Source organism: Semicossyphus pulcher, unplaced genomic scaffold (assembly GCF_022749685.1).
Source record: "Semicossyphus pulcher isolate SPU_LCO1_2020_fin unplaced genomic scaffold, fSemPul1.0.p SCAF_27, whole genome shotgun sequence".
Classification (NCBI taxonomy): Eukaryota; Metazoa; Chordata; class Actinopteri; order Labriformes; family Labridae; genus Semicossyphus; species Semicossyphus pulcher.
The window spans coordinates 5,666,554-5,684,732 of record NW_027211701.1 but is presented as its reverse complement, the minus strand read 5'-3'; the positions used below and the strand labels follow the sequence as shown (position 1 = coordinate 5,684,732).

Below are 18,179 nucleotides of genomic sequence, written 5' to 3'. Positions count from 1 at the left end.
TCTGCCAGAGAGGGTAGGCGGAGCTAAGCGGCTGCTTTTCTGGTCTCTGCAAGGGTTGCGAGTAAACAGTAATCTACTATAGCTGAAGGAACAAATAGTGCAGCAGATAATTGCAAATTTCAAGAGAATCGTTCAAATGGTGATGCAAGCATGAAATTTGGCACAGATACTCTCGAAGGGCCACTCTTTTGAAAAACAGTCCGTGCCACGCAAAAATTCAAGATGGCGGCCATTTTTCAAGATGGCTGCCACCTTGTTCGAACAATTAAGTGATGTAATTCTTTAGTTGGTGATATAGGCATGAAAATTGGCGTAAGCAATCTCCATGAGTCACTTAACAAGAAAATGTTCCCAGCCACAGGAAATTTCAAGATGGCGGCCATTTTTCAAGATGGCCGCCACCTTAGTGGAGCAGTTAATTGATGTTTAGTGAGTGATACAAGCACAAAAATTGGCATTAGCATTCTCCATGGGTCACTTGACAACAAACTGTACATAGCCAATTCAAATTTCAAGATGGCGGCCATTTTTCAAGATGGCCGCCACCTTACCAGAGCAGTTCAGTGATGTAATCATTCATTTGGTGATACACACATGAAAATTGGCATGAGCAGTGAACATGCCATTCAGGGGCCACTCTTCTGGATAAAGGCAATGGCCTCTGAAAAATTGTTTGTCATCTTGAAATTTCAAGTGGCTGTGTGAATTTTCTGGTCAAGTGACACATGTTCACTGCTCACGCCAATTTTCATGTGTGTATCACCAAATGAATGATTACATCACTTAACTGCTCTAGTAAGGTGGCGGCCATCTTGAAAAATGGCCGCCATCTTGAAATTTGAATTGGCTATGTACAGTTTGTTGTCAAGTGACTCTCTGCTTCTGGCTGACGCTGGGTTGCCTGACCCCATATGCAGCCTGCCTGATACACAGCACGTTTAGTGTGTTGAAGCAGAGCTGCTCTTGTTGGAGGAATGGCTTCATACGGCCTCTGCTTTCGGGCAAACATGTCAAGTCTAGCCTCATCCACACTAACAGCTGTGCTCTGGTTCGGGTCACCTACACCTAGCCCGATCATTCATCCAGTGCCATTTAAGTCCCGTGTGATCTGTACACCTTCCGGGTAAGTATACATGAACAAGTCATGTATTGCCCCGCTTACCCTTGGCTCGGCTCTCCTGCGCTGGCACAACCTGTCAATTCAGGTGCGGCTATCTAACTACATCTAACTGTTATTACTAGCTAATTGATGAGGGGCTGTTAGACAGCATTTGGGACACTAAACTAAGTTATACTACATTATTAGTAAAACTAGATTAGCTGACACTGAACCCCATGCTGAGTTCCACAGCAGCGATTTCACCATTGTGCCCTGGTTGTGTAGTGACAATCACTCTATTAAACAAATCTTAAACCCACTAAATTGTGCTCTGATAATTTGGAATTTACAAACCCCCAAAACCTAGGTAAGTGTAGACCAAAAAATGTGTTTCCGCATTTTATACATACATATAGATCATTTAACAGAAATGGCGTCCATCTTGGAAAATGGTCAGCATCTTTAATTTTTCAGAGGCCATTGCCTTTTTCCAGAAGAGTGGCCCCTGAATGGCATGTTCACTGCTCATGCCAATTTTCATGTGTGTATCACCAAATGAATGATTACATCACTGAACTGCTCTGGTAAGGTGGCGGCCATCTTGAAAAATGGCCGCCATCTTGAAATTTGAATTGGCTATGTACAGTTTGTTGTCAAGTGACCCATGGAGAATGCTAATGCCAATTTTTGTGCTTGTATCACTCACTAAACATCAATTAACTGCTCCACTAAGGTGGCGGCCATCTTGAAAAATGGCCGCCATCTTGAAATTTCCTGTGGCTGGGAACATTTTCTTGTTAAGTGACTCATGGAGATTGCTTACGCCAATTTTCATGCCTATATCACCAACTAAAGAATTACATCACTTAATTGTATCGAACAAGGTGGCAGCCATCTTGAAAAATGGCCGCCATCTTGAATTTTTGCGTGGCACGGACTGTTTTTCAAAAGAGTGGCCCTTCGAGAGTATTTGTGCCAAGTTTAATGCTTGCATCACCATGTGAACGATTTTTACAGTTATCCGCTACACTAAAAGAAAAGATCGATAACTACAGATACAACTTCAAAAATAAGTGAAAATACAAAGAAAAAGAAACAAATTTGACGCTCAAGTAGCTCAGCAAAGTCAAAAACACAAAAAAGTCAGATCACTAGGCTTACAAAATACAAGGGAATGCTGGAACGTAGTGACCAGGAATAAGACGAACTTGTACAGAAGAACACAGAAACTAAATACTCTGGGTGAGGAACACATTAGGATCCCAAAGGATCCGTGTCCGGCACGTTCTGTCTGTGCCGCGGTTCTGGTCCGCGAGCCCTTGCCCACAGGAAGTGTGTCTGATCCGCATCCAATACCTGGTTCTCCCCACTGTAATTTATGGAAATACACAAGAAATACAACAGGCTATTCAGTCATATAACTTTAACATAAAATGCTTTATGTGAGTATGTGTAGGCTCACTGTGTGAATGTTTGTAGAGTTGGGGTAATTGGGAGAAACGTGTTACTTGTAAATGGAATGAATGTGATATGAATATATTTATAATGTATTTATCTTGTGCACATCAAAGTTTATTAGTAGCCACCATGAGTGTGTCAAGGTGTTTTTATTTATGTGTTCATGGATTAAATTAAGCTGATTCAACACATCTTTCCTGTAGGCTACATTGCTGTGTTGAAAATACAACAGTCAGGTTATTGATGTGAAAAGAGTGTGGGATTGTTTACAGCATTCAAATGATGCAATGATCAAAACTGCATGACAAACTGTAATTAGCTGTGTAATTCCTCCACTTGTGAAGTGATGACAATGAGTCAGGCAAGGTGTGTTGATTTGGATGAACAATATTTATGAGAATAAGACATCTGAATGACACAAAAAGGAGGATTTATAAGACATCTGTAGGCAAGACAGCAAAAGAAGGAATTACCAAATATGTTGTACTGCTCCTTAAAAAAGTTTTGGTCTATTAAAAAAAGTATACGAGTATATGAGAGAGACATAAAAGTTTTATTAATCACATGCATTGGTTAACTTGTAATACAGTCTGATTTTGGTTGAACATACACATAGTAAAGCAATATTCATCAACATTTTAAGATAAGAACATACATATGGAGAATCAAATTCCATATACTTAGACTGTTGAAAATATAAGATGCAAAAAACAATGAACCACAGGTCAGGTAACAAATAAAGTCAAATATAGCATGAGATATACAGAATTTTGATGCCCATTATGCCAAAATAAGCTTGGAGGTGTGTACTAACCAGTGTCAACCCAATATCACTAGTGGGACATTCATTATGCTATTGGAACAGTTCGCAAAACTTGATGTCTGAAACCACAACTCTGTCATGATAATAAGCGATGACAAACAGTGAAAACAGCAGATTTCACGATGCTGGTTCAGACTTTACATAAAGTAAATTTCTGTACCTTTAAATATTGTCACCAAACATGTAAATAAAGGTCCGTATCGAAAGATCCTATCAGATTTTCAACTTTACAGACAGTTAAGATGATTCATATACGATAGCATAGATATCACATCTGAGGCCTTTCCCCCTCATCAGTTAAGTTTATCCTAAAACAGTTTTATGAACTCCTTCACTGAAAAACAGCTAGTTCTTAGGATGCCTTTGTCACAAAGTACAAAGAGAAACACGCTCAAACGGCTAAGCTCACTGTTTAGGTTCCATATGTTGTGTAGACAGATTTGAGTGATCACTATGATGTATGCACTCTGACAAACAACTGATGTACTTCAGTGATGCAGCTTCAGGAAATGAGCCACTGTAACTAATGTCATCAGTGCGCTTCAGCAAGCGTATCCTACAGGTCCGGGCAAACTTTGTTTCAATAAACAAATACTTTCCCCTGTTTTGACGATTTCAAACCACCTTATGGAAAGCCAACAGAGTATTCTGCTTGAAATAACTTTGTTTTTCTATGGGGACGTACCATTCAAACATGACATCCCAGGTTCAAATCTGGGCATGACCACTGCTGCACGTCATCCCTTTCCTTAAGCCCTTACTTCCTGGCCCAAACCCCAGGCAATGCTGAAAGGGGTACTATCATAACTTGATAAGAACAGAGTCTATGTGACGTCTCTTCTCTGGCTGGGTGATCCAAACAATATATTCACTTTTCCTGATGAAAATGAGGAGCTTCGATATATTGTTGTTGGTTGAATTAGCTAAACACACCGCATGCTTGTGGTTGCATTCCAATACAGATTTTCCATACTATTAGGTATGCCAAAAAAGACTTAGTATGTCTCAATACATGTATGTCAAAAGCAATCTGCCAAAAATACCAGGATGTCCTTCTTCATCCTGTGGCATTCTGCAGTATGCAAGTCATCATCCCTTTTTATGCACAGTGGAAGAACATCACATCGACAGAGCCCGTGTGACTGACTTCAACCCGTCTATGAGCAACAGGGTCAAAGTTCAAGACGCACTATTGAGGAAGTAGTATGTCCTGATTTTATACCTACTGTGTGCAAAGTTCATGCTTTGCAAGGGAAGTTGCAGTATGTACTATGGTAAAGGGAATATGCTATTTGAAACACAGGGACTGCTTTGCTATTAAAAGTTAGAAACTGTCAAAGTTCTGAAGCTCAACAGCCACAAAGACCTAACATGCACTATTTTTCGTGTATTTTACAATCCGAATCTAACAAAGAATATCAAGCTAAGGGGAATCTTTAAGGTCACCTGTAATCATGACACATATTAAGATGAACTGATATGAAAAAAACTTAATACATTTTTTCCATATCGCCTCAACCACACGGTTGCAAGTAGACTGATGTACACTGGAGATTTGAGTGATAAATTCCCTTCTTCATCCAGTCGCATTCACAACCATTGTACAGTGCATTATAACATAACATTATACAGTTTATACAGGAGAGACACTAGCACACACACATGCTGTATGTAAAATGTACAGTGTGTGTTATGTGTTGTTCTTAATGTAGAAAAGGAGGATTGACAGCATGCCTCACTTTTAAAAGGATATTGGTTACTTTTAAAAGCAGCATGGCTGATCATTTATCCTGCTCATCTTTGCCATTGAACACAGTATTGTGTTTTCAAAGAATGTTTACTTAAAGTTATCATGAAGTGATTTGGACAGCATAAGGGCCCGATCAGACAGAATGCATTCTAGCAGCTGGGGGCGGCCTACTGTAGTTGTTTTCAACGAGAGGGACGCTTTTTGCACGCTGCTTTTGCGTTGCTGAGCGCCTCGCGTTTTTCCACTCTGTGCGCTTCGCATTTTTGAGGAAACGCTCTGAGCGCCTCAAGTTAAAAAAACTTCAACTCAAATCAGAGAAGTGCTGGACGTCTGCCGTTTTTTCTCATTGTCCAATCGGATGAAAGGAGAAGCGGGCCTTCTGTCAATTTACAATATAAAGGTTAGGTTAATGACAGCTAATGATTCGGTGGTTGCCTTAACAACAGCTTTCAACCATAGTCTTCAACAAAAAAGGCAGTGTGGTGCGCCTCGCGTTTTACAGCCTGCAAAACACGCTCTGTCTGATCGGGCCCTAAGTACGTTCCAGTCACAAAGGATGCACTCGACAGACGAGAAAATGTTCTTCCTCTTTAAAACAAGTAAACAGGTTAACATGCTGTTTACATTTGACCTCCATTTCAGTTCTATTCTCAGGTTTGAAAGAATAATATATTTTTATATTTTTTGGAAAAAAGCAGACATAATTGAAAGCTTCTTTGCAGTGAGCACTAACAGTGCATCCCAACAGCACAAAATGCTATTTAGTTGCAACTGTACAGACAACATTGGCTTCCCACTATCAAAATACCCCATTGGGGAATATGACTTCAGCCTCTTGACCTGAAAATTTACATATTCTTTTTACAAACTTTGTATATTTTAGCTAGGGTAGGCATACTCAGAGAAACCTGTAAGTGAAATAAAGTTTTAGAAAGCATCTGACTGAAAAAAAAGTCAAAGCCACTACTAAACACAAGCACACTGCCTCAGTTATTGAGCACAGGTCCAAGAGAGAGCACTGGGGAGAGTAGCCTTGTTACCATCGCAATCCTTATTGAAATACCTTTCTCTGCTATCCTTGTGTGAAAAACTTGCTGGCTTAAGTTTATGGAACACGCTGCTCATTTGAAATGACTGCAAATTCTAACTGAATTTAAGTTATTACAGCCTACAACAAACACAGATAACGCTTTTGTTTCTTTTTAAAGACAATGTGATTATTTGATCCCTGTGAAATACATATAAAACGTGTCTAAAATAAATTGCCTACTTTAGCTTTGAATATTTTTACATTTTTGCTGTTAAGACTGGCAGGCCTGCATACGCCTTTTGTGTGCATTTACTCCCCATTACTGCAGCTTGCACAAAGAAATGGACGAGCCACTTGAGAAAATCCAGAAAGCTGGATAAACGGCTTCAGCAAAGGGGAACTCAAAAGAGTGAAAGGGATATGCCCTGTCTGCTACGTTATAGAACGTAGCAGTGCTCTCCTCACAATCCAACAGCACACCTACGCGCTTTGAATTGGGATTGACCAGCACGGTCTCGCTGCTGTTATACCAAGCTGACAGCTTGACATTAAACCACTCAACACACCAGGACTGTGCATTGCGGCCCAGCCTACTGGTGGGACCTTTGCGTTCGATGCTCTTGTAAGCTAAGCCTACGCCAATGAAGTTGTTGCTGCTCAGTCGAACTTCCCAGTAGTGGCGACCTCTGGAGAAACCCTTTGAAGCAAGCACCTGGGAACAGACAGCAAAGCGTTCGGGGCAGTCAGGGTAGTTTGCGTGTTCATCTGACACAGAAGCCACAGTGAAGCCCTCACTCAGAGCTATGCGTTTGTGAGCCGTCCTTGGATCCAAAGTGAGTACAGTGCCATCTGGTAAGGAAAGAAATAACACCATTCAATTTGCAATCATTGGGCCTCATTCACTAATATATGCGTAGAAATGTTCTTACTTTGCACACAAAATAAGTGCATACGTGAAATCACCGTCGGATTCATGACACGTGTGCACCAATTTAGTTTTTCCACTGTGCGTATGTTAGTGAATCATGGCCCTAACCAGAAAAAAACCAGAGAATTTCAGCACAGCGGACATTAATGTAATTGTGTCTGAGGTGGAAGCTAGAAAAAACACACTTTTCTAAAGCGTGTCCTCAGGAGTCATGATGTAAAAAAAAATGAAGCTTGGGCTTCAATACCTGAGGCTGTAAAATGCTGTGTCCTGAGGTTCGGACTTTGGCTCAGGTAAAAACAAAAAGTGGTTCGACATCAAGGTGGATGTTAAAAAAAAAAAAGGAAGGAAAACAAGGAGAACAAGGACCACCTGATCTGACAGCGCAGGATGACAGACTGGCTGTAATAATTGAGTCATTCATATCTGGAATGTCCTCGCACTGAGGGTGAAAGTGATGATATTCAACAAAAAACGTCTCCTAACGGTAATCCATTTCACAATTGTAAAGTGTTGTTTGTAATTAACGAGCGCAAGTCAATCCGAAAAAAGAACAAAAACATTGTATTCAAATGAAAATATCGATGCTAATTGCAACAATTAATTAATTAGAATTAACAATTTAATTTAGTCAATGCACTAGTTAATTCACGGTTTTAACTACTGTTGTCTATTAAGGGCTTTTTTTAAATGAATAGTTTTAATATTCATTTTTTAAGTGATAAGGGTGTGTGTTTACATTTTCTGAGAAAGCCGGTCCTTCATCATTTGTGCGTACGCATGGTCTAAGGAAGTTCTAAATGTGTTCGAAGAGTACGAACAAACTCAAGTAAGAACATATTGATGAATCCCAGATTTGTGAATGAGGCCCACTGTCACTATTGCAAGGGAAACATGCCTGCTACATTCAAACACTTACATTTCAGAAGTTCAGATCTTTTTTCAGCAGATGTTTTGTTAATGGGAACTTGAGGAATTTCTAAAACAGAAGATAAAAACAGAAGATAAAAAGTTAAATTTTTTTATATCAGGCTCAGGGACAACAAATGAAAGCTTTTAAAATGACTCTGCCTATTTTATGGTCAAAGTCTGTCTATCGCTGTTTGGGAGTAGTGATGCATGTATTAACAAAGTGAAATTTATGATACTTGTTCAAAGGCTGGTCAATTACCTAAATTTATAACAATTAAATCAGCCTTAGTTCGGTGTAAAGACTACAAATTTGGAAATAAAAAATCAGTGAGGGTGGAGACAGAAATCCAGACTTCTGTAGCCCGCTGCTCTGCTCTGTTTTAGGCTAATTTAGTGTTTGGTCCTGGTTACATTAGCTGCTACTAGCATAACAATATCCATTGTGAGCCTGTCAAGACTGTATTGGCAAATTAGTGAAATACTCTTTTAATTCATGGTGTCTACCTGATTTCTCTTGGGACTTAGCTGCAGGTGTCTGGCCTCCAGGTGTTTTCCCATCAATGTCCAACAGGTTTTCCAATGAATTGGCTCGGTTGTCTTTTCCCATTTTCTCTTCTGTAGACTGGGTACCTTTTTTTGAATTTTCTAAAGACAAAAAACATTACACGTGTTCTGTAATTGTGGTGAAAAGAAAGAGCTGATAAGTGCTATGTGACAGGTAACTTCAAGAAACATGCATTAAGTGAATGATAGAGTTTTTGTGCCCAATAATGACCAGGTAAAGGTAGTATTAGATAGGTAATATTAGAGATGTTCCAATTCTGCTTTTTGCCTTTCCCATACTGATTCCGAAACTTGAATTTTGAATCCGCTGATAGCACATCTACAGGACCAGTCCGATAAAATATATTATATAAAAAAAAAAAAACTGTTCTAAAACAGTAGTTTCCAGTGGCAGCAATAATACAATCATGTAAAGGTCTGAACGGTCTCTTGGCAGCACAGCATATAGAAAAAATTATCCTGGTGAAACAGCAGATTTCTTTCAGGGCTGATTAATAATTATACCACACTGGTGCGTCGACTGGTAAACTTGCAGGTATCTGATGCCCCATTTTAGGCTGTATGTATCAGAGCCATATCTGATACTGGTATCGGAACAACTCCAATATAAATAAGTTAGGCAAACAGTATAACATGATGCAATTTAACAGCACCAACACTACAGCTTCTAAATGACCACTGTGAGGGAAATGATTTAAATCATTATATAATCATGTTTGTAAATCTTCATTGCACATTATAGTACTGTCAGAGGATATGTTATCAAATTCCTGTTGCGTTTGTTCATTATGAATCTTATGCAGTTTCACCTTTGACTGAGTGAACCTTAGCTTGATTGCTTAACTAAGGGACTGTGATGTACTAAAAGGACATGTGACCATAGACAGTTTGTTGATTGCTGACAATTGCAATAAAGTCTAACAACCAGTCAGCAAATAAAATATTGGAGAGAGACCTGATAAAGCTGTTCAGGAGAGAGGGCGACACTCCTGTGTGAATTATTTCATTACAAAAAGCAGAACTCTCTCAATATTTTGTCTATGTTTCTACAGCAGGATATGTTTTGTATTGTTATAGCAAACTATGAAAAAATATGTCTATGTATGACATTTTAATATGTATTATTATTTATGGTTTATTAACTTACAAAACATTTTAACTAAAACTGTACAGATTCTAGAGACAAATACACATTCAACATTTCTATTGTAGCATTGTTATGTTAAACTGAAATAAAAACTCTCTCAAAAATGGGACATGATGCTGGTAGGCATATTATGTTATCCAGTTAGTCTAATAACAAATCGACATTTTCTTACTTTGAGGCTTCTTCTTTGGGCCTGCTTTTGGTTGAAAACCAGGACTGGTGGGCCTGGGGAGTCTGGGATGCCCCAGAACCCAAAGCGGATCTGAAATAGGAATAGGCAAAAGTAAATGCATTTTAATGTTAAACTTTATATTGTCAAGAGTGATTGTATGTTTTTCTTACAGATTGTAAAGCATAAGTGCTGGTCAGAAGAACAAGTAGAGCCACCATTCCTGGTTAATAATGGATCTCATCATTTAAAGGGGGGGGGGGGGGGGGGGATTATGCTGATTTCAAGCATCAAATTTTACTCTGTGATACCTGTGGAATCGCTTCTCATAACTTAAACTTATAAACTTCATTTTTTCGATTTTAAATGAATGTTCGCTGCTCTCATCCTCTGGAAAAGTAAACACTGGTGTCTTTCCTTCCTTTCTTTTCAAGACATTCTTAACCAACTTGACAAGCAGAGCCGTTGAAGCAGAGTGGTGGAGTGAAAAAAAATTCTGAGGCAAACTGAGCTGCTGGGTGGGCGTGTCCTTGAACTGTGTTAGGGGCAGGAAGTTCTGGTTCTCCACTTTGTGACATCACAAAGTGAAGCGTCTGGAGAAGTCTGTCTGAAAGCAAGCGTTCACGGCAGCCTGCAGACTGAGACATTTTTAGCAGGGGATTACTCCAGCATACTTTTACCTACAGATCTGAAACTTCGCCCACGTTTAGTATGGACATCCAACATTGTAACAATCTTTATATGTCTTAAAATGTGAAACAGCATAATACCCCCTCTTTGAAAAACTACTAACAATAATTTCTGTTCTTTTTTTATTTTTCATTTTGTTAATCATATTCTCATGATCAATTCATGCATGGGTAGGGAACCTACCAGAGTCAAGTCAGAAGGATTTGAGAATTTGAAGATCTGAGACTTGCCTGGCCAACAAGACTTGACTTGACTTCGACTTGGCTTTCATAACTTGAGACTGACTGCTTGAAAGGACCTGACTGTTTGATTAAGGATTTCATTTTATTTTTTTGATAGTATGAACTCACCACAGTAACTTGAGACTAGTCTGAGTCGTATACATTTCGCTTGCTTGTTATTGGTCCCGACATAAAAGGAGAACCATTATAAGAGCTTGTTAAACCCACCCTGCATATATGGGTTTGGATTCCAGCCGGCATACTGATGACCAGGTACTGGGTGGAATTGTTGCATCAAGGGCGGATGACCTGGACTGTGAGACCTGGGCTTTCTCTTCTGCTTTTGAGGATCTGGTAATTCCCAAACAAAGGTAAAAAATATATATATATGTATATCTTAAATATTTATTTGTTATAAAAACACACACTTCAAAGCTACACCTTATTACACCTTATGCATTATAGTGACATGTTCTACAGTATATATATTTTTTGCTACATAAAATACCATACCAGATTCTGCCTGAGATCCAGAACTTGCGGGTCCTGAGGCAGGAGCTGCTTTTCCATCTATGAATGCAAAAGGTAAATGAAAAGCATTCATACATCTCTTTGCTATTAGGCTCTTCACCCATTCACAAACTAAACACTGAATACTGTAGTCGTGCTTCACCAAGCAGCTACCTCCGGGGTTGAAAAACTAAGCCAATGCAGAAGTGCAAAAACTGCAGTTCCTCGAGTGGCCACTTGAGGCTCCAGAAAACAAGAAATAACATTATGGCAGATGGGAAAATGTCAATTTTTACAGCAGAAATAAACAGGTTTACAGCCTGGTAATAAAACACATTTTGTTATAAATAGCTAATTTTATTGTTCAAGACAACTGGAAGGGGGGTGAATTTTTTTCATAACGCCCGCTGTAATCATGTTAAGCCTTAAATCATAGGAGCCGAGTCACTTGAGTGACAGGGGGATACTGCTGGCTGTCTGCTTGACTGAACTTAACTTCGCCTGATAGTGTTGTTGGAGCCTTTTGGGGATTTTTTCATTCAAAAGTTGGACAAATAATTTGGCTTGCTGTGTGATTATTGGAACTATCTGGCCGTGTAAGAAGTCTGTGCTCCAGCTTTTTCGGGCGAGTTAAATGCTAGTATTATTGTATTGATATATTTTTAGCACTAAGTAGCAGACCATACCTTGTTAGCCTGTTCAGTGTTTATCAAACATTTATTTAATCATCGGCCTGTAAATAGGAGTCAGGAGTTGTTGGCTTTTCCCAGGAGAGATTACAGAGGACTGTAGTAATGAGATCGGTTATTTTAAGTTTCCCGTTACAAGTCGTCCACCTGATGCTATCTCACTGGGCGAGCGAGTTGCGAGTCCACTACTTCTTTAGTCTGATAAGTAAACACCTGCAGTCAGTCACCGTCACAAGGAGAACCTCCTCTGTGGGAAACACAAATTTAAACTAGCTCGTTCACAAGCTAATGAATCAGACACATTGTTTAGATTTGGTAACTTGGCATTTTTCAACCACTTGCTTTTCTGCAGCTCCACCCTCTCATCCAAATTTGGTTACTTCAGGCTCCAGTAAACCAACATGGCGGCAGCCATATTTCGGCTTCATTAACACAGTCGAGAAACCAATGGGTGGCTACGTCCATTATTTATACAGTCTATGGTTTCCACCCAAACTACCAAGTAGTTTTAGTCCCACGAAATATTTTTCAAGGGACTTTAAGATTCCTTCAGCCTGTTGTCCTCTGTGTCTCCACCGCCGTCAAAAACATGTAAAATTTAGGCCCATTATTCCACAAAAGTTTTTTTCATCTGTTTTTGCATGTCAATTTTGACAGAACTTAATTGAGACCCCGGCCCCTGCGGTTGATACACACTCAGTCCCTCCTAGGGTTCCTAGTCCCTGAGGTAAATTCATTTGGTTAAAAAACACAGCTACCATTAGGAGCAATGTCAGTATTAGTGCCTTCCTCAAGAAAACGTCCCCATGTGAAAAGATGGAGCTGCAGATCGAACTGCCAACCGTATAATAATATAATAATATAATATAATGTAATATAATAAACATCCTGCTCTGACTGCTGAGCCACAGCTGTCCTTCAAGATCCAAGACATAATGATTATGTAAAGAATGAACTCATGAACTCACCAGATGCAACAGTACCAGTCTTTAGCTCTGCAACAAAATTGGACACCACTCCCTTTATTACATTCTCATGACACATGTCCAAATGTAAAGTCTCCCTCTTAAAATGTTAAGTCAGTCACCTGGTTTAAGTGTCTGTAGTCTGGCCTCAACAGGCTGTTTGATCATCTCAGTCAGGTGCTCCTTCAGGGCAGCAGCAAAGGCCTGTGTTGCAATCACCTTCTTGGAGTCCAGGTTGATTCGAGGGGTGAAAGGTTCAAAGTTTGCGGATTGGGGCAGGTCAAATGAAGCCTGGGAGGAGAGGAACACAGTTGTTTTCTTTAATAGAACAGATTTAAATTCAAAAGAAATTGCAGGACTAAACTTTATTATTTTCCCCTGAGGGGCCTGTGAGGAAACTATAAATACTGCCTGTGATTGTATGCCTCCACCAACCCTTAAAGCTGCAGTTTACAACCATCAGCGTTTCCCACAGAATGATGCTGATACTTTGGTCGAGAAAGGAGACATATTTATATATTGCAAATATTTGAAAGAAAAGAAATGAAAATGCTTCATGAAGGACATTTGTGATCTTCGTTTTATCTGACAGATAAAATACTGAAATAGTCCAGATGTAATCAAACTCCCTTCAGGCATTCCTGAGAACATGTTCATCAGAGCGGGGTGGGAATAATGTCCAGAAAAGTGATTTTCCAGGACATGCTGAGTGAAGTTGACCTTTGACCTTTAAGGTACACAATCTGATCATTTCATTATTTTATCCTCTCAAACATTTTTGTAAAATTCTGTCATAAATGGTGTATGAGTTTCTGAGAGATCTCTGTGGCCTTGAACTTTGACGTTAAACCTCCAAATTCTATTGATAGGCATGTTCAATCTGAATACGATATGCACTGTTTTGCTCCAGTTTCCAGGTTTACCAACTTGTTTCCTTAAAATGGTGTGAAACGGTGGGTTAAAACCACCACTTAAAAGGTTCCTTTTCCTTTGGTGTGAAAAAAATATATGCAATCAGCAAAGAAGTGTATGTAAACCTGTTTAACAGGCAGTGTGTTTGCACAACACAATATAACAAACAGGGTTTTAACACCACTATTGATGTTTAGATACACGCTTTGCTACGTTTCTCACATCTGAACACACCAGAGCTCATCTTTGAGTCCAAGTAGATGTATTCTTTCAAAGCCTCCCTAAATATGGTGTTTACAAGAAAGTGATGGAAGGGTGCAAAATCCGTAAACATAATGTCAGTTCAAAAATACCATTTGAACAATGGAGGAATATAACCTCTATTTTATCTGTGGACTTGTTGGACTCAGCAACAGTAGGGATTTTATGTCACCAGGTCAGTTTCAGACAATAACTTCATTCTTCTCGCTGACACTTATACAAAGAATACTTAAAAAAACAAAAAACATTTATCCAACTAACTATGCAGCTTTTGCTTTCCTAATGTTTTTAACAAAAAATCTCCTGCTGCTTTCTTTAACAGTCACACGCGTCACTCACTTAAAATTTTTGCCGTGGAGAATGTAAACAAAGGCAGCGTGAAGTTAATCACTTCTTCTGACACCTACCCCACCCTAGCAGTTTCAGGCATTAAAAATAACTAGACAGAAATAATCAATCTTGACGCTGATGGTCTGGTTTGCTTTTGTAGGCCAAAAAGAGTTATCAGAGTTAAGTCTGTTTCATTACCATCAAAAAACTCCTCATAGGGGCTTTAACTTTAAACTTGATCATCTCAGAGGTCTCACCTGTAGGAAGGCCAGACTTTGGGACTGACTCAGCAGACTGTGAATATCTTCTTTAGCTTTGCTCATGGTGTCAACGTTGTCAGCGAACTTCTTCTTGAGAACATTGAATTTGGTCTGCCCACTCTCCAGCTCTCGATCCACCGCAGTGAGAGCATCACGCTCATCTCTGGCCAGCACATCCCGCATCTGCTGATACTCAGCTGTCAAAGCTTTCCTCCTGTTGCTTGCTGAGTCCTAGAGGAGGACCATTAGAGGTGAATACATGGCTTTCACACAAATAACAGACTTATATTACCCTTCAAAACCCCAACCTTATGCTTGGCAGTTGCATCTAATTTGAACATTATAGTACACACACCATGACATCTCCTCACTTCGTTTCTGTGGGATTGAACAAGTCACCCTTACTCTCAGAGGGGCCGACCATGATAAATGTCTGAAACAGCGTGAAGCATACTGGATTCACACTCTCCAAACTCTCCATGTGTTTCTGTGATTTGTTCAACTTGTATCCCATGATGTATGTTTCCCTGATTGTGTGTGTTTTTTTCCTGCCAGAATTGGGCAGTCATGGCTACATACAGAAAATGCTCATTTAAAATCAGGTGTATTTCTTATTTAGAGACCTGTTTATCTTGTATCTGTTTATATGTAGACTAACCAAGTCTTTTTTCAGCCTGATTGACAACTTACTTTTTTTCTTGTTGTAGAGTATAGGCTGTTCATATTTCTGATTTCAGCTGTTCTTTTTGCTTTTATTTTACTATAGTGACTATTTTTGCTTTCTAATAATGCTGACCTTGAGGACCCAAAATGTCCCTTTAATTTGTATGCATACATATAAAAAATAGGACACATTATTTTTGTTTCGTTTAGATGACTCTATGCTATCTTTAAACTCAGCAATGATGGGATTTATTATTCAGTTTTTGTACTGATTGACTCTGATCTGATAGGACGAGTTGGACTGGCTGCAGGCTTGCAGCCACTCCCTATTTAAGTTGTCCTGCTCTTTTTGACAAATTGTTTGCCTGATGAAGGTCTAGTACCAAAACGTTGCAAATAAATACCATTTCTGCGAGTTAGACAGCGTGCGGGAGTTTACACTTTTTTTGTGTTTTGAACAATACAGTATTAAAATGAACAGAGTTACCTTTAGCTTGTCCTGCATCTCCGTCATTTGAGACAAAATAGTCTCATTCTTTGAGATCTTTCCGTCCAGCAACGACAACTTGCCCCTCAGGTCAGACTATGAGGCGAAAAATATAATAAGTTCAGTTAATTCAGACAAACACACACTCAGTTCATAGAGAATAACACTATTTCTGCATAAAGCAATGTCTAAAAAAATCACGGTTTTGTGTTAAATTCTGACTGACTCTTGTTATTTTGGCTTCAGAAGAAGGGTGTACTTTTTACAGAACAAGGTGACTATGCTCAGGTCATCACCACTGCATGATCCAAATCTAAAAACCTTAATTCTCCCACTTTAAAATCTTGAATAGCCCTTTTAAAGGCACCATGTAAACAACTACTGTGTTTTAAAAACAAAACGCAAAAAAAAAAATTTCACAGTATGAACAGAACCACCAGGTGCTTACGACATGTATCTTGCCAATGTATCCTGCCCAGCAAGGTCTGTGCTTTGTAAAAATAATGCCTATGGATAATGTTGTGGGCTATTGCAAACATGGGCATATTACACCTTAAGTACCTGTAAATTTGTAGAAAGACATTCAGAGAGGAACTTTCTCTATAGACTTCTTAGGTATTGGCAGACCCACCTCATTCTGGTTCCTCTGCTCTTCAGGAGAAATGAAGGGACAGCCTTTGTGGACCTGCTGGAGGCATAGGCTGCAGATTGGACGGTCATGTTTCTTGCAGAAATGCTCCATCAGTTTGTGGTGGTCAGGACAGATGCGCTCTAACAGGTCACCAACAGGCTCGCTCAGCTGGTGGAGACGAAAAATTGGGTTTTCCCGGTGAGGCCGCAGGTGCTCCTCGCAGAAAGAGGCCATGCATGTGAGGCAGGTCTGGGACGCTTCTGCCTCCATGCATGTATCACAGCGTATGACATGTATTTTCTCTTTTTCTTTGCTCTCCTCTATGACCTCGCTGTCCTCGCTTTTGTTGGACCTCAAGTTGAAGGTCTCAACTACGGTGCTGAGGACCGTGTTTTTCTTCAGCTCCGGTTTGGTGGCGAAGAGGGTCCGACACTGAGGACAGCTGTAGGAGTCCTTCCAGGTGGCCAGCAGGCAGTTCTGGCAAAAGTTGTGTCCACAGGGGATCGTCACTGGACAGTCAAAGGTGCTCAGACAGATGCTGCAGGTCAGCTCGTCCTCCAGACTCATCAGAGAAAACTGACTTTGGTCCATTTCGGCCATCATAAGGGCTCGAGAGCGGCTGTGAGGGAGAAACGAAACCTAACTTGGCAAGTGTGTGAAAACGAAACTAAAGACATAGCCTAGCTACTCTGTTCGTTTCAGACCGAAAACAAAATGTAATATTTATGACGACAATTTTAGACACTTTTAAATAAAAAAAGGTACGTTTAACATTTGAACAAATATGTCTTAAAGGTTTTAACATTAAGCGAGACGGCGAGACGCCGAGGTTAGCCTTTAAGTGACCACTCGCATTTTAAACATGAACAGGCTATTCGCGAGGTGAAAAGCTTCGACATTTGAGATTTAATTTCCCACGTTACCTTATCTGTCCGAGTTTAGAGTATATCGGATGAGTCAGCCGGATTGTGTCCTGCTTTAGTCCTGTGATGTGGCGTTCAGTGCGTTCGTCCGATATGGAGAGTGTGACGAAGATCTTTTCCCTCCCTCCCTTCCTTCCTCCCTCCCTCCCTCCCTCTCGCTCTGTTTTTCTTTCTTTCTTTCTCTCCCTCTCCCTCTTGGTTTCCTCCGAAGACTGTCGCACACTCAGAAGCAGCAGCAGCTGTTTGTTTTGTTTATTTGTTTGTTTTTTCTGTTCAATGTCACTATCTTGCTTGTCATGTTAATCCACAAATAAAAAATAAAAAAGAAGCAGCAGCAGCAAGTTAATTCTAGTAGTCAACCAAGAAACAAAACCTACTGAAAAATACTTTGGTTATTAAAAATTATGACATAGCCTGCTAGGTAAAAAGTATGACTTTTATAATCAGAATTGCATGATGGAGTATTAGAGCCACTTAAGAAAGAGAAATATTATTTTTTTTCTTTTCGAGAATACTTTCACTTTTAAAGCCATGTAGCTGAAAAAAGGAGTTATTGGACTAAGTCCATTTAAATGCAAGTGGGGAGATTTTTTTTGACATTGCAATGTATTGTATTGCAAACAAAAATGAGTATGAAAATGAAAGCATTCTTTTGTGGATAGCATCAGTAGTTAGTTAAAGCTAATGTGAGGAACTTTCATTTTGTGTCGATCTTGGCGACCCCTGTGGACAAATTGGTACATTGTATCTCTTTGCT

General features: G+C 39.6%; 1 protein-coding gene across 1 annotated transcript; it reads right to left on the bottom strand.

Moving 5' to 3' along the window:
- Window positions 1-3,098: 3,098 nt before the first annotated feature.
- trim25 (tripartite motif containing 25) lies at window positions 3,099-17,507 on the bottom strand. Its single transcript, XM_069676791.1, has 12 exons — window positions 17,423-17,507; window positions 16,500-17,118; window positions 15,869-15,964; window positions 14,716-14,949; window positions 13,078-13,246; window positions 12,959-12,985; window positions 11,305-11,361; window positions 11,020-11,142; window positions 9,884-9,973; window positions 8,505-8,645; window positions 8,008-8,067; window positions 3,099-7,009 (listed from the first exon to the last, which is right to left on the bottom strand). Exons 2-12 carry the CDS (start codon window positions 17,100-17,102, stop codon window positions 6,480-6,482), a joined length of 2,130 nt encoding a protein of 709 aa, XP_069532892.1. The 5' UTR covers window positions 17,103-17,118; window positions 17,423-17,507; the 3' UTR covers window positions 3,099-6,479.
- Between the last annotated feature and the right edge of the window lie 672 nt (window positions 17,508-18,179).